Source organism: Dermochelys coriacea, chromosome 11 (assembly GCF_009764565.3).
Source record: "Dermochelys coriacea isolate rDerCor1 chromosome 11, rDerCor1.pri.v4, whole genome shotgun sequence".
NCBI classification, from domain to species: domain Eukaryota; kingdom Metazoa; phylum Chordata; order Testudines; family Dermochelyidae; genus Dermochelys; species Dermochelys coriacea.
Window position 1 is genome coordinate 41,864,392 of NC_050078.2, and position 25,705 is coordinate 41,890,096.

At 39.3% G+C, this 25,705-nt stretch overlaps 1 protein-coding gene across 6 annotated transcripts in view; it reads left to right on the forward strand.

The window, feature by feature from the left end:
- The window catches only part of RAPGEF4 (Rap guanine nucleotide exchange factor 4), a 219,104-nt gene that overhangs the window by 118,693 nt on the left and 74,706 nt on the right, over positions 1 to 25,705 (forward strand). For all 6 annotated transcript variants that reach the window (XM_038422202.2, XM_038422196.2, XM_038422197.2 and 3 more), the window contains 2 exons: positions 2,759 to 2,831; positions 4,160 to 4,224. In XM_038422202.2, the coding sequence (XP_038278130.1) occupies positions 2,774 to 2,831; positions 4,160 to 4,224 (123 nt within the window). In that variant the 5' untranslated portion in view covers positions 2,759 to 2,773. The remainder of the gene's footprint in view (positions 1 to 2,758; positions 2,832 to 4,159; positions 4,225 to 25,705) is intronic.

The following is a 25,705-nucleotide window of genomic DNA, read 5'->3' on the forward strand; positions in this document are numbered from 1 at the left end:
AGCTGAGCTGAAATATTGGACCTCTTATACTGCTAGAGACCATCTATGAAGTTTGGGGGTGCTTAGAACTGGGGTTGTGTTTTAAATAATGGTAGGTTTCTATAGCACAGAAAGCCACATGGGATTCCAGCAGCCCTAACGTATCAGCTCACTGTGGTGTTGGGTATCACTGTTTGCTTGTGTGTGATTATATCTCTCCCTTTGTGGCTGACCCTAGCAATTATACTGGCTCATTACATACCACAGCAAAGAGTTCTCAACAGAAGTGTAAAACTTGCACTTTTGGTGCTGAAGGTTAAATGCCTGCTGACAGCATTTGTATCTGTGTGTATGTGGCTGTGGTTCATTAAGAGTTCTCTATGTATTTTTCACTGAGTTAGTCCAAAATCATTTTTGGAAATGACGTATATTACCTGTTTACTTTCATAAGCAGGGTAAGTCAGGAAGCATATTAAAGAATTAGCCAGAGAACAAACTACAGTGCTGCAGTTGACAAGGAACATGATGTGATGGTGAGAAATGCACATTTTTTTTTAAAACTAAGGGCAAAATTCTCAGCTGAATGTGGATGCAGAAGAGATGCACAATATGGAAGAGAGGAGAATTTTGTAAGGGCTAACGCCCCAGGAATACTTTAATTATGATTGCAAATATTTTGCTTCTAATAGTTTTGTAGGTGGCTTACGGGTGAGGTTTAAATGATATATTACTAAGCTTTTAGTGTGTACTAATTTATCTAAAAATAGGGTTGGATTATTAAGATGAATATACAGTTTGTAGCTTTTGTTACCATTTAGAATACAAGGCATTCATTCTTTTAGTGCCAGAACTAATGGCATTTTTATGTCCAATTCCACACAGAAGAAATTTTGAAAAAGTAATTCAGGCATCCATTAAAATTCAGCAGACAGCATATTTAAAGCAAATACATGAAGCCAGTCCCACAGGGCAAAGAATAAGCCTTTTTAATTAAAATTGTATTATGAGAGAAGTTTTGTGGTTCAATTGTTAATGTATACTTAGTTGAAATCAACATGTAATTAAACTAGTTATTTCGTTCAAATTCAACTCAGTGCATACATAGTCAGAACAATATCAATTACTGTACACCAGTTATGATTGTATAGCTTACAGTAATATAATGGGCACTATTTTCATCAATCCAAAGTTCAGACTGTTACTGCAGTTTAAATGTTGAAACAGTGTATTAATGTGTTTACTATGCTTTTTGTGGTTTATTTAATGTATGTGTTTATTTAATGTAATGGAATAAATAATTCAGAATTGTCACCCTCAATTTACAATTTGTTGGGACCTATATTTTAAACTGTGTCTAGCCTAAAAACTGTAGGCAAGATAATAATATGCAGTACAAAAATTCTTACTGATCTACACTGACTATCAAGTCTGACAAGATACATCCTACCCTATTAAATACTGTTAGTATTCCCTTGGGTACAAGCTGATTGCCTGCCAGTTCCAAAACTTTACCCTTAAGCATGACAGCACTATATGATTGAAAACAAAACTGCCTGTATGTATTCCCTATGTTTTTGTATTAAATAGGACAATTTTTCCCATAGTATTATTTCCCAGGTTAGTGGGGAGTTACTTAAATCCAGACAGCAAGTTACATAAGCTTTGAGTGCTATTGATCATGTCTACATTGTATCAGTATTCACTGAAGAACAATATCAATTACTGTACACCAGTTATGATTGTATAGCTTACAGTAATATAATGGGCACTATTTTCATCAATCCAAAGTTCAGACTGTTACTGCAGTTTAAATATTGAAACAGTGTATTAATGTGTTTACTATGCTTTTTGTGGTTTATTTAATGTATGTGTTTATTTAATGTAATGGAATAAATAATTCAGAATTGTCACCCTCAATTTACAATTTGTTGGGACCTATATTTTAAACTGTGTCTAGCCTAAAAACTGTAGGCAAGATAATAATATGCAGTACAAAAATTCTTACTGATGTACACTATATTAATTCTTCACACAGTGCACAGTCACCCTGTGGAACTCATTGTGATGGGATGTTGTGAAGTCAAAAGTTCCTGAGTTCAAAAAAGAATTAGATAGGTTCATGGAGAATGTCTATTGTTGGCTATCAGCCAAGATGGTCAGGGACACAACCCTGTGCTCTGGATATCTCTAAACATCTGACTGCTACAAGTTGAGACTGGATGATGGGGTGGATCACTCAATATAGTGCCCTGTTCTGTTCACTCCCTCTGAATGATCTGGCACTGGCCATGGTAGGAAGACAAGATACTGGGTTAGATGGACCATTGTTCTGACCCAGTATAGCCATTCTTATGATATGTTCTTAACTAGTGGCCTTCCCTCCTCCCTCTAAGGTAAAACAACTTGTTAAATTTGGTTTAATTTCAAGCAAGCTGTACAAAAAGGTGCATAAACACTCCTGTGTCACACTTCTGTGTACTATATCAAATTATGCTGGAAATCATATACTCTGGGTGGGTCAGGAAGGGAGGTGAGTGGAAATGCATTATGACTTTTGATAAAGTTGACTGCAATGAACACAGATAAAAAGAGCAAGCAATTGTTTTAAACGATAAAGCCTTTATTATAGCTTTAAGCTGGGGCATTTCTCACTGGCCATTAATATACGGCTCAGGTGCACGTGAAGCAAAAGAGAGCAGACCTCATGAATGCAAACATCACATCACCCAACGAATGGAATGTATATCTGTATCTTATTGAATTTGTCACTGTTTTTCAGAAATATCGACAGTATATGTCAGGACTTCTGGCTCCTCCTTATGGTGTTATGGAAACTGGCTCTAACAATGACAGTAAGTAAAAATATATATGTATTTGGAAATCAGTTTTAAAAAAAAAAAGTCCCTCCTCCTTAGATATTGGAGTTTTGTTCTCTTTAAGCGTTGCGATGCATGATCTTTTTTTAGTGTGGACAGGAAGCGGTGTCAGTGTCCACCATTAAAAAAAAAAAAAAAAAAAAAAAAAAAAAAACTGATGGTGTGCCTCAGCTTTCCTTTTTATCTACCCATTTTTCAGCTGATGGCAGTGAGAAGTTGGGGATAACCTGGCACAATTACCAACTACACACCAGTCAATTTGAGGACTGCATTCAGTTTTTGTATTAAGCGCTGAGGGCAACATTTCCAAACGTGTGCCTATCTAGGTACCTAAGTTCACACTTAGATATCTAAATTGAAATCACAGAATCATAGACTTTAAGGTCAGAAGGGACCATTTTGATTGTCTAGTCTGACCTTCTGCACAACACAGGCCACGGAATCTCACCCACCAGTTCCTGTAACAAACCCCTAACTTATGTCTGAACTACTGAAGTCCTCAAATCGTGGTTTAAAGACTTCAAGGTGCAGAGAATCCTCCAGCAAGTGACCCGTGCCCCACGCTGCAGAGGAAGGCAAAAACCACCCAGGGCCTCTGCCAATCTGCCCTGGGGGAAAATTCCTTCCCGAACCCAAATATGGCCATCAGCTGAACCCTGAGCATGTGGGAAATTCAGTCTTTGGGAGCTGTAGATGCTCAGCACTTCTGAAAATAAAGGATGTTTATTTAGGTGCCTGAATATGGGTGTAGGATATCTAACTTTAGTTGCTCAAATCTGCTAACGTTGTCCAGTACATTTATACATTTGGTATATTTGTCTTATCTGCAGCACTCATTGCTGTGTTCCATGGGATTCATATGATGTCTTAACACAGAACATTTTTCTAAAGAAACACATACCAATATGTTATGTTTTATAGAAAAATCAGTTGTTATGGGCAGTGCTATTTTTTTTTATAAATATTAAAACACAATTTTATGTGAGTTTTATATCTGAGTTTTATGTGTGCCAAGCCAAATGCCCATGTACAGTCTTGAAATCTTAAAATTGGGGGAGGTCTGCTTAACCTGCTGATACATGTAGGATTTACACATTTTTTATTCTTAATGGGCATTTCGTCTTTACAGCCTTTGTACGTAGGTAGGAAGTACATTTTTCATTTCAAACTTACTAAACCTCATAAGTAAATGCACATATACTCAAACTGCTAAGATCCTCCTAATTTTTTTTATTACTTTCATGAATGGTTGCTTTAGAGAATGCACAATATGCTGTATCGATGTATTTCCTGTTTTCTTTTAGGGATGCCTGACAAGGAGAATATATCTAGCAATACTCTTTGTCCAGTATCTAAAAACTGTAATAAGGTGAGTCACACATCATTCTTCACTGCTTTGAAAATAAAAAAGAATAAATATAGCATTAAATTGGAAAAACAGCAAAACAATAAAAAGGGATGGGGAGGAAAGGTCCCAGTCCTGCAAAGGTTTAAAACACACGTGTAACTATTGCACGTGGAAAATCCCACGCTATAAGTGGGCTTTAGTCTTTGCAGGATCAAAGAGCAGTGGCTGAACTTTTCTCTCTCTCATTACTGGTCCAGGACCAGGACATTAAAAAAAAAAAAGTCTGTTATCTCAAATATATTCAGCTACTGTTGAAGTTGGTGACAGCTGGTGCCTGGATCAGAACTTCACATCTGGGGCTCATCTCTGTAATAAAGTCACAGGGATGAAAGAGTGTGAGGGTGAAATGCATCCCTGTGAAGCGGGCCAGTGCAAGCCAAGATACCATTATTATAATTATGTCCTAATTCAGACCTATTTTGAGGATTTAAGTGGGTCTTATGTAATGCATAGCCTTTGTACTGTCCCTTTGCACAGGGCTGAATTTTACCTTATCTGCACAGAATAGCTGTAATCCAAATTCCCTTTCAGAAAGTGCTTCTCTGCCTTCATACTAACCAATTGGAGCACACATACGATAACTTATGAGTAATGCTGTCTGGGTTTAAGATAACCACAATAGCAGGAAGAAATAATAGTATCAGGGTCTGTTCCTGCTGGGGCCTGGGTGGGAGAGTTACAGGGATATATAATGTTGCTTGGATATTTTTCTTTCTGGACATCGTAGTTTAAAATGATTCATTTACTTTGTATTTAAAAAAATAAAAAATTTTAAGTGGACATTGGAAACCTCTAGACAGCAGATAAAGCAAAAGAATACTTTAGTCCATTTCATTAATGTGAATATAACTAATTCAAAAAGAATAGGAGTACTTGTGGCACCTTAGAGACTAACAAATTTATTTGAGCATAAGCTTTCATGGGCTCCAACCCACTTCATCGGATGCATGCAGTGGAAAATACAGTAGGATGCTTTTATATACACAGAGAACATGAAACAATAGATGTTACCATACACACTATAACGAGAGTGATCAGTTAAGGTGAGCTATTACCAGGAGGAGAGAAAAAAAAAACCTTGATAATCAAGATGGGCCATTTCCAGCAGTTGACAAGAACGTGTGAGGAACAGTAGGGGGGAAAAAATAAACATGGGAAAATAGTTTTACTTTGTGTAATGACACATCCACTCCCAGTCTTTATTCAAGTCTAATTTAATGGTGTCCAGTTTGCAAATTAATTCCAATTCAGCAGTCTCTCGCTGCAGTCTGGTTTTGAAGATTTTTTGTTGTACTATTCCAACTTTTAGGTCTGTAATCGAGTGACCAGAGAGATTAAAGTGTTCTCCGACTGGTTTTTTAATGTTATAATTCTTGACATCTGATTTGTGTCCATTGATTCTTTTACGTAGAGACTGTCCGGTTTGGCCAATGTACATAGCAAAGGGGCATTGCTGGCACATGATGGCATATATCACATTGGTAGATGTGCAGGTGAATGAGCCTCTGATAGTGTGGCTGATGTGATTAGGCCCTATGATGGTGTCCCCTGAATAAATATGTGGACACAGTTGGCAATAGCTTTGCTGCAAGGATAGGTTCCTGGGTTAGCGTTTTTGTTGTGTGGTTGCTGGTGAGTATTTGCTTCAGGTTGTGGGACTGTCTGTAAGCAAGGACTGGCCTGTGTCCCAAGTTCTGTGAGAGTAATGGGTCGTCCTTCAGGATAGGTTGTAGATCCTTGATGAAGTGTTGGAGAGGTTTTATTTGGGGGCTGAAGTGATGGCTAGTGGCATTCCTTTCTTTGTTGGGCCTGTAGTAGGTGTAGTAGGTGACTTCTGGTACTCTTCTGGCTCTGTCAATCTGTTTCTTCACTTCAGCAGGTGGATATTGTAGTTGTAAGAATGCTTGATAGAGTTCGTGTAGGTGTTTGTCTCTATCTGAGGGGTTGGAGCAAATGTGGTTGTATTGTAGAGCTTGGCTGTAGACAATGGATTGTGTGGTGTGGTCTGGATGAAAACTGGAGGCATGTAGGTAAGTATAGCAGTCAGTAGGTACTATTTCCCCATGTTTATATTTCCCCCTATTGTTCCTCACACGTTCTTGTCAACTGTTGGAAATGGCCCATCTTGATTATCACTACAAAAGGGTTTTTTTTTCTCTCCTGCTGGTAATAGCTTACCTTAACTGATCACTCTCATTATAGGGTGTATGGTAACACCCATTGTTTCATGTTCTCTGTGTATATAAAATTGTCCTACTGTATTTTCCACTGTATGCATCCGATGAAGTGAGCTGTAGCCCACGAAAGCTTATGCTCAAATAAATTTGTTAGTCTCTGAGGTGCCACAAGTACTCCTTTTCTTTTTGTGGATACAGACTAACACGGCTGCTACTCTGAAATAATTCAAAAAGGAAACCATTTGTTCTTACTTGTTCACTTCCACCTCTCCCTGTCTGCCTGTCCCTCTTCCTCAGAGATAGTGACCTTTCTTAATCATGACTTTTAGCCTTTATTAAGCATACAGACACTACTGCATACGCAGTTCCTTTTTCCGCTCTGTTATTCACTAACAGCATAACACTTCCTGACCCAGCCTTATCCTGCATGAAAATTAACACTTTTCCATGAACTTATTAATAGTAATCCTACACACTCTGATAGCACCTTCCATTCTAAAAGATTTCTAAAAACATTTATGAATTAAGGTCACAACACCTCTGTGAGGCATGATCATTTCCATTCTACATATGAAGAAACTCAGCACAGAGAGGCTAGGTGACATACTTGAGACCAAACAGGAAGTCGGTAGCAGAGTTGAAGCGAAGTAGTAGTAGAGCAGAAGTTCACTTGTGGAATCCCACAAGGATCGATGCTCTCTCCTGTCTTATTCAATGATCTGCATGCAGCCACTAGGTAAATATGGACTCAGGTGCCAGCAATATGCAAATGTCACACAGCTCTACCTATTCGTCACCACATATGGGTGGATGAGATCAGCTCATGGATGAGATGAACTGGCTAAAACTGAACCCAAGCAAGACACAGGTGATGCTGGTGGGCAAAGGAAAGCATTTGGAAGGTTTGCAGCAATGGTGCAATCACTTTTGGTTGAAGGTACACATCCACAATTGGTCAATTCAGTCCACAGTTTAGGAATGCTCCTGGATTCCTCACTGCTGCTAAGCTTTCACATAGCAGCATCTGTGAGTAATGCTTTCTACTGTCTCCAGTTGGCTACCATCACATCCTGGCAAATGACGACCACACCTTTGTCACCTCTTGGCTGGCTTACAGAAATACAATATACCTGAGCATGAAGCCTTCAGCACTATGATGGCCTTTGGTCATGGGGAGCATTGCCTCATAGTCTGGGCTTAGGCCCTTCAAACTGCGGAGGCAGGGTTTGGTAGGGGAGCCAGGCCCTCCCACTCCACCAGACTCCAGCTCAGGGCCCTGTGAGGCCTATCAAAGGTCTGACATCTGGGAAATCTTAAGGCTGCCCTCCCTGAGCCACTTACTGTTGTTCCAGGATTGTTCAAAGTTCGCCGTCTGTGGCAAGGAGATGTGCCCGGAGGTCAGCTCACTGCTTGGCACCTCTTGTGGCCATGCGTGGTGTGGGGGCTCCTCCTCAGGGTGGCAGCTGTCTCGTCTGGTGGCTTTGCCCTGGGCCAAGTCAGTACTCAGTCTCTTCCCTGCTGGGGTAGTCCATAGACCAAAAAAAGGGGAATTTAATGCAAACAAACTGAGTCCATATGAGACAGGGGGGAATGCATCCCCGCAGGGAGTATCTGCAGCAGGTAGGGTTGCCAACCCTCCAGGATTAGTCTGGAGTCTCCAGGAATTAGAGATTAATCTTTAATTAAAGATTGTCATGTGATGAAATCTCCAGGAATAGATCCAACCAAAACTGGCAACCCTAGTAGAGTCTCTCTTCCCTCAAGGAGGCACCTTTGGGCAGTTGTTGTAGGGAGAGATCTTGTTTTCCCTTAGCTCTTTTCTCAGGGACTGTGAGTTGCAGGTCCGATCTCTTTCCTGGCCTGCTCTCAAGTGAGCTGTTCTGCTCCCTTTTAGCTCCTCCTTCAATCCATGCATCTCGTGCAGGTGTGGTGGGGTGGGGCTGGCTAAGCCCAGGGCAGCTCAGTAACCCTCTGTTACCATTGTGGAGTTTGTGTACCCTATCACAAGCTCTTAAGGAATTCCACTCGGTCCAGAGTGCTGCAGCTACTCTCCTCAGCAACACAAACTATTGTGAACACATCAAACCTGTCCTCCACACGCTACACTGGCTTCCCATAGAATGTCAAGTCAAGTTCAAAGTCTCAGTCCTTATCTTCAAGTTGCTCAATGGCCTGGGTCCAAGTTATCTAAAAGATCAGCTAAAGCTCTGGGATGAAGAATGTGGTTGACAATTTCACTTCTCTGGCACAATGTAACTTTCTACAATGAGGGTTAAGCTCCTCTGTGCAAGGCCCAGCCTTTCTTGGGGGCCAGTCCAAGATGGGATGAACTCCCCCAGGAACCAAGGACCATCAGAAATTATATCACCACCTTCTCTAAGTGAAAAGAACCTTTTTTTGATATTGAGTTTTCTGACATAAACATATAGCCACACAGTATATATTTAAGAACATTCCAAAACAAAACACTCTGCATACAATTCTTCTTCTGGGAGATGAGAGAACAAACATGAGATGTTAGTCACTTTGCTCAGTGTACTACTGAAAGATGCTCAGATACTATGGTGATGGGTGTGGTATAAGAACCTATGTAGAACAGAATAGCTCATGACTCCTAGTTCTATGCCTTTCCCACACGTTCATACTTCCTTTTATTTACCGAAAGTAAAAAAGCAAGTGCACCAAACAATATGTAAATGTACAAATGTTTAGTTTACTGCATGTCAGATTTATTATCTGCATTTATGAATTATACCAATACTATAGTACCTGAACAACTCGTACCATTCTCATATCCTGCTATCAGTTAAAGATTTGATTGACCTGGAAGATATGCCTGCAGGTCCAGAGTCTCAGATGTGTGTGGGTAGCTCTGCACTGATCCAGGATGCAAAGTTGCCCTAAATCCAGCATTAATAGCCAGAGAAGTATTCCCCATGTATAGATGAATCCTTGGGTAAGGGTTCACCTGTGCCACAACAACTGGTTTTCTGCATATAAAAGCCAAGGCAGGCATCAGAGAGTAGCAAGCAGGGCAATTGAATGGGGCCCCAAGCTACGGGGGCCCCTGTAAAGCTAAGTTGCTCAGGCTTTGGCTTCAGCCTTGGGTGCAGGGCTCATGGGCCCAGGCTTCATGAGGGTGGGGCTTCAGCTTTCTGCCCAGGGCCCCAGCGAGTCTAATACTGGATCTCCTTGGAGAACCCCCTGAAACCTGCTCATGGCCCACCGGGGGCCTCGGACCCCTGGTTGAGAACCACTGGCTTAGAGCACCCTTCAAAGATCAGCCAAGCGCTGAGGTGGATAAGGTTTAAAAGAAGCTCTTTAAAATAATATGTGCTGTTAGAAAACATCCTGCACGGATCCTGATATATTTCCAAATTTTTTGTTTTTATTATTTTTGTAGAACTTGCTTGTTTTTAATTTTGCATGTACATAGCACAAATCTTTTCACATGGTTCATAAATTTGCTTCAAATTAAATAGAATATATTTCACTCTTTAAGTATGAAATTTATTCATCTCTTATTCAGTTTATGTTAATTCTTTTAATAGCTCTAGAATAGATGATTTTCCATATTCACCATCTAATTATTTGAGGTGTATGTTCATAACTTAATTTTTTTCTTTTGTCACCTTCTTTTTTGATGAGTAACATACGATTTTTCTTCTAATGTATGCCTTCCAAGTATCCCACCATATGGGAGCATTTGGTATTCCTGGTTCAATTAAAATCGATCAAAAATGTGTTTCCGTCTGAAGAAAGCTGCAAAGTGATTTTCTGGTAGCAAACAGGAATTCATTTACATTTGGGGTTACTTTAGTGCACGTTATTTAATACAAAGACACAATTAAACTGAGCATAAAATAACTGAAACAAAATATGAAATTATTGTGTTAATGCCACCAGTTTTATTTTGGGGAATGGAAACAATCAATTCTAGACTCTCTTACCTTAGAAAAAAGAACATAAATGCTTTCTGTTGGATTAATTAAGTTTAATAATTGTATGATAGTGTCTCTTGAAATAATTTTGAAAATTCGTATAGAACTAAACCTAGATATGACTGGGTCTAGTAGTTGAACTTAAACTTCCAGGCTAAGTGACAGAATCAATGAAAATCTCAGATACATTTTGAAAAAAGTTATGGAAGAATAAGAAGAACATAGGAGAGTCCTGATTGTGTACAGGTGGAGCTGGGAGCCATGCCTGTATTTAAGGTTGCTGGACACTTTCCATCATGGGACCCTATTTTCAATTGCTTATAACTTTTCCAATCTTTAACTTTTTGGGTTGATATTTTCCAGGTCAGGGGTCTGCCTGAGGCTAAAAGTTTCAGCTAAATTGGTTTGGCCATTTTGGAGAATGAGGTTGGGGGAAAATGTTTGTCCATGTTAAAAAATATAATTCTTTGTCTTTTCCTGGAGAAGCTCTAGGGCCTCCATGCAGGGACTTGAAATTTAGCAGTGGGTGTCGCCCTGGCATCAGGGATGCACCTTTTGCCATCCACATAACACTTTGCCCAAGTTATAAGCCTCTGAAAAATCTCAGTTAGCACATGCTTGCTAGACAGATTTGTAAGAGTTTGACAGCTACATTCTCCAAAGATCCCATCTGCACTGGGTGCATTCTGCACATGCATGCCAGCTCAGGGCTGCAGGAACTGAACAAGCCTTTCTCTGTAGTTGTTTCTCCCAGCTGGTAGGGGCCTCTGTGAAGACAGGCACTGGAACTGAGAGGAGGAAGACTGTTTCTTCTGTGCTCTCAGTGCATATCCTGTTGTCACCCCGGCAGTGAGAAGGAGCAGGAAGAAGCTGGCTGACTATTCCCAGGGGTTATGGAGATAGGGGAAGAGGGAACTGCAGGACCAAGACAGTAGAGGAAGATGGCAGGGGTAGATAGGAGCAGAGAAAGAACCAAGCTGGGCGCATAGAGTCTCTAACCACTCTCCTATAGAACCTGGAATTGAACTGAGAAGTCTTCAGTCTTTGCATTCCTTTCCTGTCAGCAATTAACTGTGAAACAGTCTGCCAGAACATGTCTTATCCTTCTCTAGTGATGGTCCCATAGAGGATAACAGCCTACAACTTCTGTCATTTACTCTGTTAGCTCATGTGGAAGAGATCTGTGCTGTGGACCTAAAGAACTCAACCCTGTTGATGTCCTATTCTGGGGATCAATATGGATTCTCATGCTGGGATTTCTGGGTTTCTTGTTTTTGAATTAGGAAATTAAACCCAAAAAACTGTGTGAAAAGAACATTAAAGTCAAGCATTCAAAAGTTAGTCAATGTCAGAATGTACAATTTTAATTAGGCCCTCGTGAGTGTATGTATTATGTTATGGGCTTTAATTACATAATTATATTATTTTTTCTGTGGGATCCCTTAACAACATAAATTCTAACGTCAGACAGCAACACTGTCACATTGTTTTTGTTTTAGTACAGCCTAATTCCTCTAACATTGCATAGAAAATTAATTTAATATATGCCTTGTTTATGGAAAAATATATATCCCAAAAGTAGGAAAGTTCTTATTCTTCATTTTTCTTCTTCTCAATGCTTTTGCTGAAGAATCTATATACACAATAAATTAGATGTAATTGGCATGACTTTTTGCATGTAGATCTTGATATGAGCTTGGGAGCATACTTTGTTTGAATTCTCTGTTATGTTCTATTTTTAATGTGTTCCCATGTAGTCTCTTTATAGTTCTACTATATTAAAATAACAACATGGGCTCCCTCTGGTGGTCAACATAATACCTTTAAATACCCTTTAACATTAGGTAATGTCTAAATAGCACAATGGCTACACTGTCTGCTTTTTCTTTCAAAGGTAATGCATTCAAATCCTGCTGAGTGTAATGTTATCAAAAATTCTTTAATTTGAGGTCATTTTTCTTAACAAGACCTTTACAATATATACTCATATATCTCTTTGGAAGTTATCTTTTTATTTTGTTTCCTCTTTGATTTATTTGATAGACAATAATTTAAAATTGTATTATCTTTAATAAATTATAGCATTTCTGGCTTTTTGACTTCTCACTTGCTAAAAGTTAGGCATGTGCTTAAATGGCTTGCTAGAGCAAGGCTCTAGGTTGGTGTAATTGAGAACAGAATTTGGTCTATTCAAATAATTGGAGTAGCATAGGTGGAAAAGCAGTATTTGGTGTGTGTGTGTGTGTGTGTGTGTATGTATGTGTATGTATATGTGTATATATATATATATATATATATAAAATACGTAAGCCCTAGATATATTTAATAAAAATATCTAAAAGAACTTTTAGTAGAAAGAAAAAGTATAATCTGAGTATTAATCATTTAAATGATAGCATTTTCTTCATAAACAACCAAATTAATATTAATTTATTTTAATTGTTAAGCCTTTATTGGTAGCTCTAGGCACTTTAAAATAAGTAAAATGTACTGTTTACAAAGCTAAATTCACCAGATACAATACTGAATATGACATACCAATAATAGTCATGCTGGTTCACTATAATAACCACAGTAGTAATAAGCACAGTAATTCCACCTCTGGTCTCTCAATTTACCATTCCCAAATACCTGAGGAGAATGCTTAACTTTTAACATATCCAATAGGTTAACAAATCTGGGGTTTGTCTGACTCCTAGCAGAATTCTTACGGAGAATTTTGACACTACTGTAAAATACTGGGTTTGTAGTAAAAGAGTGCATGAAGTACTGTAGCAAGATTGTAGAGGTGATGACAGAGTTTTTTTGGAAAGTGATGATCTCAGTGGGGCTCTTGAATGAAACTTGTGTGTTGTAGTTTTGACTGAATTGATTTTCTGTGGTCTTGTCTACCTACTGTGGCAATGTGCACGAGACAGGTGTGAATTCTAAAGTGCACCAATGTGGTGTGCTCTAAATAGCCCATGTAATCCCTGCTGGAGCGGACTAAAAGGTCCCTAGTGTATGTTCATGTTCTTCATTTACATGGTTTGTCTAAGTGACCTACAGTGTATATGCATTGTTATAAGTCCTAACCTTCTTGAGCTGTGTGACAAAATCTATTGTCCTAAACACTGTCAGCATAGGATAGCAAAGGTAATAGTTTTGTATTTTCTGTTTAAAAACTGTTACATATGCCCTTTACACAATGATTTCTAAATAATATTTTTATGCAACCCGAACTATAATAGTTCTTTCTGGTGTCTGCTATAATATTTTGGCATCCATTATCAGATATATGAAAATATAATTTTCTTAGATGTCTAAGTTCTTCATTTTGCACTTTGTGGAAATGCTTTGGGTTCAGTAATTATCAGATTCCATAGCAATTTGGCTGTTTTTAAAGACTGTGTGAGTGAGTATAGTCACTTTGCAGTGAGTCACGCTGGAGGCAGCATATGGTGGGAGAGATAATAAATACTGAGGTGTGAGGTGTGAAGGCGTTTGTGACAAATGCATTTTTATACATTAGTAAAAAACTTCATCTTGAAAAATGTGCAGGTCTTTATATGTCGCCAGATCTCTTTAGATAAGCAACATTATTAGAAAGAAAGCTGCAGTTTTACATAAACTTGTCTTACGTAAGCTAAATTGTTAGAGAGTCAGTAGGGGAGACTGAAAGACACCATGGACTTAAATGTCAGCAGTATGCAGATGACACATTGTTGTACATTTCTTAACATCAAATGCAGAAGCCATTTGTCCCAAAACATATGTGAAGTCAGTATGTGGATGAGAAATATCTGGCTGCAGGTGAACCCAGGCAAGAAAAACGTGGTGATGGTAGGAAAAGAGAGGTGCTTCGAAGAACTAGCTAGCATTTCTGGCTTTTTGACTTAATCACCTGTCATCCAATTCAACTGACAAATCATCCAAAAAGGTGTGGGGCTTTGGGGTCTTTCTGCACTCCTCACTGATCCTGGAGACCCAAATAGAGATGGCTGCCATGAACAATTTCTATTTGTAGCTGACCAGGAGACTAAGCTCTAATGCGACAGACACCAAGCTGTCCAGGGTATTCCATCTTGTTGATACTTGCAGGATTAATTATTGATTGTTACTTGATTATTGCTATACCAGGAATGAACACAAGCTTTGAAAAAACTCCAGCTGGTCCAGAATGCTACAGCATGTCAGTTAACCAGCATGGATGTTAATAGTCACTAACTTGGCCCTTCATCAAATACCTGATTAGTTCAAGATCATAGTCCTGATCTTCAAAACTTTCCCATGAGTAAGATCATCTCTCCTCCTCCAATCAGGACTTTCCACCACAGCGGCACTTCTCAGGAACAATGGAGCTGTCTACAGAAAGAATCTAGCTTCACCTGCCAGGAATCCAGTGCGCAGGCAGGGCCTTCACCCCGCACTGCCTTTCTCCCTGCCTAACCCTAGTGCTGCTGGATATGGGGCTCCACCTGCCAAGCTGGGCATGTGTGTGGGCAGCAGTGTGGCTCAGAAACAGATTTAGGCGGGCACCTTCTAGCCCTAGCTACCCACAGCCTATGATTGTTTTAAATGAATGTCACAGAGAGAAATAATTTCTTTTTTGTGTTTATGTTCCGTGTTTGTACAGGAAAATAGAGTCCTGGTCCTTGACTAGGTTGAAACAGGCACAATGGTAATACAAATAAATAAAATAATAATAAAATCATTTCACAGCTTCCTTCCCCCCACCCTTAATTATTAATCAATCAAATCTTTGTCATCAATACATAGATGAAGAAGAGTCTCACCAGTTATTACCTCAGTGTAATGATTATTCACTGGGTCAGGATGACATTTGATTTTATAGAATATAAATTCCAGAATGAAAGTATATTACTTGTAAGACAGGTAGATAAAATGCTCTGCAGATGATACGACTGACTATAAGAAATCTGATTTTAAGATCCCTGATTCAATTTTTCTGCCAAACTTGAGAGAATAATTACAAGATTCAAGAAACTCATTTTGCTGTTTCAAATTTAAGTGCGATATGTGTTACTTGTGTACGCCTGACTTGCTTGAAGGCATGAATGTTAGAAGAATGACCCTTTTCCTCACTGTAATCACCCACTCTCTTTTCCTGCCTTTCAACTGCAAAAGCTAAATTGAGCATATATGCATGTCTTTACGGGTTGTGATGTGTAACAGTGTACCCTGAGACACCACATCCAGTGGTGCCAGGGGCAGGGCATCGCAGGGGGAGGGCCCCGCCTGTGTGTGGACACGCATGTCAAGTGATGCTCTGGTGAGCTCTTCCGAATCTGTGAGCAGTGAGTGCCAATGGGCCAAGCAGGAAGCCTTGGCCCAGCTTTGCAGGACAGGAGCTACCTCTGTAGGATGAGTGTGGGACAAGGCTCAGCCCAGCCCCCCAAGAATATTTTCACTGCCGCCTAGGAGAAACATTCTGAATAAGAAGTTACAAATGTTAGACAGAAGTGTCAGATGTCTAAGACATAGTTGAACAGTAGTTCTAGCCTATTCTTTTAGTGATGGTAAAGTGCTAGTCAAGTATTTAAAGATTTATGATTTCTTCATTATTTATTCTTTTTGTAAGTTTCTGTCTAGAAGAAAGCTTGACATGAGCGCCTTAATGTGTTTGATGTCTGTGTTGGGGCTTCATCATCAGTGAACTGAAGATTAAACTGAAGATATCAGTTAGTGAGGAAGTACAAATACACATAGGTACTTGAGTTTGCAAGTACAGAAGTGAAAGGAATGCATTTGGTTCCAGAACAAAAGCGATAAAGGAAGAAGTCATGTTCCCAACATCAGTTACTGTACAACAGTATAGTACTAACTTGGGATTACAGTACTACCACATGTTTTCATGTCACAGAAACAGGATTTTTATAATTTAAAGCAATGGTACAATGCTGTAGGGGGCACTTGACCCATTGAAGAATAAAGTCCTAAACAAGGATGTACCATTACCTTAAATTATAACTGGGAAGGAAGAGAGAAAGGAGCAGCTTAAAGGAGTGAGAACAAAACTGAACTTTGAATAAACCACTGCAAATCACAAAATAGTGTTTAGTCTTTCCTCATTCTTTGAAGCTGCTAATGAGTCAGGTGTTAGTCTGAGGAAGAGTAAGGAGAAAGCCCTACCATCATTCCACTCTTCTGATGTGTTTTTCTGTGTAGCAACATCTGAAAGCCCCTTAGCCCATTAAATACCACAGCCTGTTTATGGGAGTACAAATCACCATTAAATCTGTCCCTTTAATCTGATAAAACTGCAGTAAATTTCCCATCACTGTCTTCATGTTGGGATCTGAAGCAAGTACTCTTGGATCTAAAAGTCCACTTCAACTAACGGAGGACTTTTAGTAGCTGAAAATCCTTTTGTCAGGCCTCCAACCACCAGAGCACAAAACCATAGCATATTAAACAGCATAGTATCAATCTCTGGGCTGTGTCTAGATTCAGATTTTTGGTAAGTTTTTTTCCCCATTGTTGCTGTAGTACTGGCTCAGATCTGGGCAAAGGTGGTTTTTAACCTCTGTGTTGTCTAGGGTTGCTAATTTTGGCTGGATGTATTTCTGGAAGTTTCATCACATGACAAACTTTAATTAAAGATTAATCTTTAATTCCTGGAGGGTTGGCAACCCTAGATTATCTAACCCTGTTCAGAGCAGGTCTAGATGACATGCTGGTAAAAAAAACAAAACAAAAAAAAAAAAAAAAACAAAAAACAAAAACAACCCATTGGTGAATGGTCTGCACTAACCACTGCTGATGGTAGAAGAGCTGTGTTGATACTACATCAGTGGTGGGAAAATTTCACAAAAACTTGATTGTAGGCAAGACCATAAAAGTCTGCCCTAGAAGTGGGGTTTTTAATGCATCTTTTACTTGAAAGTTTCAGCAACAGATCTCTGACACTCCTCGGACTAATGGTACAATATAATGACAACTTCATGCTCCAAATATATGCATGCAAATTGCAAGGAAGGACAAGGAGGTTACTGTGCTAGAATCTCTAAATAATATCAATATCACAAAGTCTGTTAGTTTCTCAGCAGCAAACACTTTATAAAACTCTGTCCTTGAACTGTCAACGTGTATGTGTGTGTATTTTTCTTGTCTATTTTAGAATGTAAGCTCCTGGGGGGCAGACAACATGTATTACTGCTTAGAAAGTCTGTGAATCTGTGGCAATTTATACACATTATTTCCCATAATAATATTGTAGTGTACTGCACCAGGAGGCATCATGTTACTTCATGACAGTCTCTCAAGCACACTTGGTAATTAGATGTTTCAGAGTAGCAGCCGTGTTAGTCTGTATTCACAAAAAAGAAAAGGAGTACTTGTGGCACCTTAGAGACTAACAAATTTATTTGATCATAAGCTTTCGTGAGCTACAGCTCACTTCATCAGATGCATTCGGTAGAAAATACAGTGGGGAGATTTATATACACACACTGAGAACATGAAACAATGGGTTTTATCATACACAGTGTAAGGAGAGTGATCACTTAAGATGAGCTATTACCAGCAGGAAGGCAGGGGGAAAGGAGGAAAACCTTTTGTGGTGATGATCAAGGTGGGTCATTTCCAGCAGTTAACAAGAATGTCTGAGGAACAGTGGGGGGGTGGGGTAGGGGGAGAAATAACATAACATGGGGAAATAGTTTTACTTTGTGTAATGATTCATCCACTCCCAGTCTCTATTCAAGCCTAAGTTAATTATATCCAGTTCTCAAATTAATTCCAATTCTGCAGTCTCTCGTTGGAGTCTGCTTTTGAAGTTTTTTTTGTTGAAGGATAGCCACTCTCAGGTCTGTAATCATGTGACCTGAGAGATTGAAGTGTTCTCCGACTGGTTTTTGAATGTTATAATTCTTGACATCTGATTTGTGTCCATTTATTCTTTTATGTAGAGACTGTCCAGTTTGACCAATGTACATGGCAGAGGGGCATTGCTGGCACATGATGGCATATATCACATTGGTAGATGCGCAGGTGAACGAGCCTCTGATAGTGTGGCTGATGTGATTAGGCCCTATGATGGTGTCCCCTGAATAGATATGTGGACAGAGTTGGCAACGGGCTTTGTTGCAAGAATAGGTTCCTGGGTTAGTGGTTCTGTTGGGTGGTGTGTGGTTGCTGGTGAGTATTTGCTTCAGGTTGGAGGGCTGTCTGTAAGCAAGGACTGGCCTGTCTCCCAAGATCTGTGAGAGTGATGGGTTGTCCTTCAGGATAGGTTGTAAATCCTTGATGAAGTGTTGGAGAGGTTTTATTTGGGGGCTGAAGGTGATGGCTAGTGGCATTCTGTTATTTTCTTTGTTCGGCCTGTCCTGTAATAGGTGACTTCTGGGTACTCTTCTGGCTCTGTCAATCTGTTTCTTCACTTCAGCAGGTGGGTATTGTAGTTGTAAGAATGCTTGATAGAGATCTTGTAGGTGTTTGTCTCTGTGTGAGGGGTTGGAGCAAATGCGGTTATATCGTAGAGCTTGGCTGTAGACAATGGATCATGTGGTGTGATCTGGATGAAAGCTAAAGGCATGTAGGTAGGAATAGCGGTCAGTAGGTGTCTGATATAGGATGGTGTTTATGTGACCATCGCTTATTAGCACCGTAATGTCCACGAAGTGGATCTCTTGTGTGGACTGGTCCAGGCTGAGGTTGATGGTGGGATAGAAATTGTTGAAATCATGGTGGAATTTCTCAAGGGCTTCTTTTCCATGGGTCCAGATGATGAAGATGTCATCAATGTAGCGCAAGTAGAGTAGGGGCATTAGGGGACGAGAGCTGAGGAAGCGTTGTTCTAAGTCAGCCATAAAAATGTTGGACTGTTTAGTACAGTGTTGCAGGAATTATGATTTTTAGATTTATGAGTTAGTTTCAAATATTGCATCTGCATTTAATATTTTCACTCAAGTTGTTTTAGATTGCAGTAATTAAACTTCACATCTGGGACAGCAGACATTAACGGTTTGTCTTCACAGTATTTGCTTTGAGGATAAAATATTTAATCAAATCCAGTTTGTTTTATCTAGCATCCTTTATATACTATACCACAAAATTCTTCACTAAAAAAAGCAATCATAAATTAAGGAAGGGTTTAAGGTTAGATTTAATGATGGAGAAAAGGAACAGACTTCCAGTTGCATGGAACAACACAGTTTGCAATGATATTAAAATTAACAATGAGATTAAGTAGGATAAGAAGAGACGAGGATTGTAGGTCATTAACTATCCCACAAGGACAGATGTGATTCTGTGAAATTCTTGAAAGCCAGACTGACAGAATTTATAAAGTTTTTGATAGATATTGATAGAGGTAAGACAAAGCCACATTCTTCAGAAACTTGCTAAAGTTGTAGTGGAATGTAATGGGATAATAGTGAGTGGGAAAAAAGGCAAATATTGTATTGTTATTTATCTGTTTGTAGTGCTGTTGGATTAGAAGTTGCTGTGTTGGGCATATTTTTTTTAGCCAAATTTTCCTCGTTTAACAAAAAAGAGTTCAATTTAAAAATGGAAATAGATTACTGTCTATTCAGAGTTGTGCCAGTCATTCACTAGTTAAGAGGTAACTTGAACTGAAATTCTGAATAATAGATATTTGTGTTCAAAACCGTGTGAAATACATTCAGGACTTTCACTGTTTGCCATCTTGTATTTCTTGTTGTGTGCCTCTCTAGCATAAATACCACCTGCAGATGCAGATAAACTCAATGGTTTCCAGCCTACCTACTGGCTATTCCAGAGTTACGGGTATTCTTGTGAACAGCCAGGCAAACCATGCATTTTAATACACACCCATATCTAATAAGTTAATTTCAAATATGTTTACTGGAATGAAGTCAATACACTGATTGCCAAACTTATTAAGTATTAGGACATCACAGCATTTACTGATTTTATACACCTTTATAAATTCAGTTTCATGCTAATCACACTTGTCTTCATAGTATTTGCTTTGCGTAAACTTAATCCTATCTGTTTTATCTAGTGTCCTTTATTTTCAATATCACAAACTTCTTGACCATAAGATTGTGATCAGGTTTTATATAACAAGCAAGATTTCTCTCTAGCCTTCATATCTGATGTTTTCCTACTAATATGTATTGTTAGAATTAGGGTGACCAGATAGCAACAGTAAAAAAATTGGGACACTTTTTTCAGGGAGAAGGGAAGATGGGAGGGGGGGTAGAGTTGCATATATAAGACAAAGCCCCTAATATTGGGATGGTCTCGATTATATTGGGATGTCTGATCACCCTAGTTAGACCTTACCCATTAATCCATTGCAGATAGAAATGATGACACTGAAGAGAAGTTATACAGAAGATCCATGTTAGCTGTCTTTTTGGGGCCAACTCTCCTATCTCGCTGTCAAACCTAATCATTCAAAGATAGGTCTTCGCTGTCTGCCTGGGCTCTGACAATCAGAGCATTCTTCTTCTTAGTGTTTATTTGTATTGAAGTAGCACCTAGGAGCCCTAGACCTTTGACAGAGGAGAGGAATGAGGAGTACATAGGACAGCTGGAATCTGAGGCAGCTGTATTACACCACCAGAATCTTTCTTCTATCTATCTTCATTTCACACAGCATGGCAAATTGAAGCTGGGCAAAATGCACTGTTGTAAACCTGGGGGGAGTGGGAGCCTGGATTCACCAAAGATGGTACAAAGAGTTGTAAATTATGCTCCCTGCACCAGCACTGCCCTGTCTGCTAAAGGAGAGATTTACCTTGCAGAGGGCGGACAGTGTTGCCATTGATGCCTGCTGCTCAGGGATTTGTAGGAAGCTTTTAAAACTCAGGGGATCTGTCTCACTTTGATGAAATTTTCTTTGGAAAAAATCACTGTAAGCTTAGGGTGAAACATGGCCTTACTGAAATCATTGATGCCGATGATTTTTGATCGTGTTTTTGATTCTCAGATCTCAAAAACAAAGGTGATTAATTATCATTATCCTCATTTTACAGATGGAGAAGTTTTGCTGGCCAATGTAGTGGGAGAGCCCAGGAAGCAAGGGTGGCCTTACATCATCTTAGGTGCTATCCTGGCCCCAGTAAAGTCAATGGAAGTTTTGCCACTGATTTCAGTAGGTCCAGAATTTCACCCCTTGACTCCCACTCTCCTTAATCCTTGGTGCAGCAAGGCATCAGGCCAATCCTTGGCATGAGTCTGCTCAAACTTATATCCATCTCCCTAAAGCTCAAGGGGCAGCTCTGGTATCTAGGGATTGCCAGGGTATGGGGTGCCTCATCCATGCCCACTTCTCCCCACACATGCCTCTTACAGAGGGGGTGAGGAGGTGGGTATATAGGTGGTGGGTATCCAAAGAACCCAAGAAGAATCCTTCACTAGATGGTTAAACAATAACTTTATTTTAGTTTGCCAAGGCCAATATTTTGAATATTTGTTATAAACCAAAACATGTTTGGAAAATGATTCTTTAAAAAAAAAAATCTCTGCCTTATTTATAACTTTGATTTTTCATCTGCAGTACCATGTATTGCTTTTGGAGATGTAAACGATATCAGGTAAACCAGTTTGCCATTAACAGTGCTGCAGAGATCAAGAAAACACAGCATTGTTAGTGAGATACGGTGGAAAAAAGTTTCATTATTCTTCTTTAAGTTAAAAACAAATGCTGTGGCAGACAAATGAATCACATCTCCTAGCTGAGATTGTCCAGTATGCCTCTATCAGACTATCTGGTGCATTCTCAGTGGAGTTAGCATTCGGGGACATTTTATTCAATGCATTCAGTGTAGTTACCGCAGCTGCTTCATTGTAGCCGGAAAGTAGAAAAATGACAGGAAAATAAGACATCATTAGCTATGTTCTCAAGTTTTTGGTACACTGGTTATATTCTGCTTCAATATTCTTTTTTCCCTTTGACATTTGCAGTAAAGTATCATTTTTGGTAATGGTTGAATCATGTTATGGTTTGTCAAAGAGACAGTGCAAAATGCTAAGTAATGCCTGTCTAATTCAACATTCTAATATAAGTTTGCTGCACAGATTGCACTTCAAATATTTAAAGGGGCAAGTATTCCTCCCTGTGCTATTAATAAACTTAAATTAAGATGCAAACAATGTTTAAACTAATTAAATTTGCACCATTTATGCTGTGTATTTTTTGCATTTTGCTAAGATTCAACAATAAAAATAGATTTTAAAATAATGCAAAGTATCACCTAGCAGCTTTTTAAACGGTAGTTCTCAAGCACTTTGCAAAGGTAGATAAGTATCATTAGAGACATGTGATTTGCCTGTGGTCACAAAGCAAGTTAATGGCAGATTCCTAGTCCTTACAATTTTAATTAGTCAATTTCATTTTTGTTTAGTTTATAGTTATTGCTTCTGGGTGTCATGCATTGCAGTGTTTGGGTTACAAACATTGCAGGACAATGTGAAGTGATTTATGGTCCAGAAGGTTTGTGTGAGGTGTAATTTTGCTGTCTTGTTGGCAGTGCAATAAGTTTGTAGAAACAGTTTCACAAAAAGAAAAGGAGTACTTGTGGCACCTTAGAGACTAACAAATTTATTAGAGCATAAGCTTTCGTGAGCTACAGCTCACTTCATTGGATGCTGTAGCTCACGAAAGCTTATGCTCTAATAAATTTGTTAGTCTCTAAGGTGCCACAAGTACTCCTTTTCTTTTTGCGAATACAGACTAACACGGCTGCTACTATGAAACCTAGAAACAGTTTGTGTCTGAACTTGTACCAGACGGTGTTTTCCGCTACCAGTGCTGAAGTTTTGAAGTAACTGCTTTTCCAGTTACAGGTCCTTGTCTGAGAACCATGGTGGTCTGTGTGGGCAGTGGTCCAGGAGAAGGTGCTTGGGTGCAAGAGGGTCTATAGCTATATTCAAAGGCTGGTTGTAGCTCTAGTTCTTCTATTCTTTGGACTCTTGGTTAGTTTTCTATTATTAAGTTTTGGAATTTGACAGGGTCCAAGATTTCTTGGAGTAGTGATAAAGATCAGGTATCAGTGCTGATATTATTAGATCTATCATTTGTTGATCATGAGATGTTGCTGACTCACTGATGGACATTAGCAGAAATACCCGAGGCTGCTCTTTGATGGCTTTGTTCTTTTCTTGCTGGTAATCTCAAATGCCACGCTTAACTCCAATAAATACAACAAGTTGTTGTTTGTTTTTTTTACAAAGATGGACTGGACTAGGTCATGGGGAAAATATGATTCAGTGGATTTTATTTTATTTTATTCCTAATTTGAGTTCATGTTCCCAACCTTGAAATCTGAGGGTGTAAGTTATGACCTCTCCTCATTCCTTTATTTGATTCTGCTTTTGTATTGCTGAGTTTCCAAATCCTTATTATTTCATAAATTTAGCTAAGCTAATAATTGATTCTTCAGTTCAATGACTGAACTGAAAAATATGAAAAAAGAATCTTGTTAGTTTAAAACAAAAACTCGTTTATGTATGTATGTATGTATTTACTGGTTTCTCTCTCCAAAAACAAAAAATTGGGCCATATCAAACATGCCTTTGATCCTACAACAAAAATACATTGTGTAGAAAATAAGGGGAGAAATGCCCAGAACTTGCATTGGATAGATTTATTTTTTAAAAGTAGAAAGTGTGTATAATTGCCTCAACTCTTTCGGCAAATGTTTTGGTCTTATTAATAGGAGAAAAATATACAAACCCAATTTCATTTTATTAATTTACCTTTGCAAAGGCTTGTTGTAAGTTATAACCATAATTAAAGAAGTTGAACTTGCAATGTTTTCCACCTCTATGGAAGTGATTTAAATAGTTTTTGATTAGTGGGCCTTTGTGACTAGATCACTTACCTCCCTTAACTTCTAGTCATGTGCTTGCCTCCATTTCCCCACTCTGGTTGATTTGCCGTCTCCCTTGGTAGTCCTTCAGCTCTCAGCGCTATTGGATCACTGAGGTGAGTTAGCCCTTTGGAAGAGTCTACCCCATCTGGAGTTAACAAACAGACGTCCAACACAACAAAACAGATATCCATCAACTTTGCACTGGGTCTGCCGCCTTACTCCAGGCTCAGTAGCCCTTCTTCCCCTCATCGAAGGGGGTTTTTCACCACCTTCCTTAGTAACATTGTAGGGAATCCAGACCCTCTCTCTACTCTGGGTCCAAGGCTAGGCACTCTGTGGTAAGTAGAGATTGTCCAGCGACTTTGATCCCTTGCTACACTTCCCTGGACCTTTCTTTCCCACAGACTTTCCTGAGCCAACTAGTGCTTCCTACCACCTCTCCAACTTATTGTAGGAGAACCTTCCTGTTCCCTGTGCTTAGGGTAGGTAGGTCTCTCTCTCTCTCTCTCTCTCTCTCTCTCTCTCTGCTGGCCAAAGTCTGAGCTGGTATGAGAGGAAGGACATGAGTAAGTTGGTGATAGTATAGGCCAGCAGCAAATTACTAGCTTCTGTAGAGTAAGTAGGGAGCAGGGAGGCAATTGTGTCTCCCTGAGTCAGCAACATACTGTCCCTTCTGTGAGCCATGTCCTTGTGGTACAGTCCAACCCTTAATCTTATAAAGAACTCCCCCCAGATTCGTCCCTGATATAATTTCAGACGTTTGAGTCATTTAACTACCTGTCCTTACAAAAAAAAAAAATGATTTTCCTGCCACTTAGAGGTGGTTGCTGGGTCTCACTTATTTTTTTTCCTCATCTTTCTTCCATCATTTTCAGTCCTGGTGGCTTTCCCAATTTTGTATCTGTGTTTTTCTGAGACTTGCTTCCCATTTTTTATTCTTATCTTTTTCTCCTTTTTTCCTCATTCTCTTCATGCTTTTCTCCCATTTCTCTCCTCTTCTCTTTCTCTCTCTTTCTTCCAGTACCTTCTCCACTTCCTTCGTCCTGTTTCAGGATTTTCTGTCTTCTTTCCTCTTCCTTATTACTCTGACACCTTCTCATCTCTGGTGCTTCTACCCCACTTTTTACCAGAGGAATCCATTGATACCTGAGACATAGCTGTATGCTCCTTTTAGCAGAGAAGCTAAAATAAGATCTGGTCACTCTCTGCTTTCTGAACTGCAAAGCCCCTCCTCAGCGGGAATATATTTTCTTCTCCATTCCCATTTCTCATCCTGTCTCATGTGGGTTAATCAGAGAAAGTACCTAACGGAAGAGACTGCCCTTGGAAGCCCCCTTTGTTTATTTCTTTACAACCAGTGCTGTGGGCTGAGAGGCGCGACCATCACGTGTAGCTGGAGCCTCTGTGTTTCCCCTGTTTCAGAGTAGCAGCCGTGTTAGTCTGTATTCGCAAAAAGAAAAGGAGTACTTGTGGCACCTTAGAGACTAACAAATTTATTAGAGCATAAGCTTTCGTG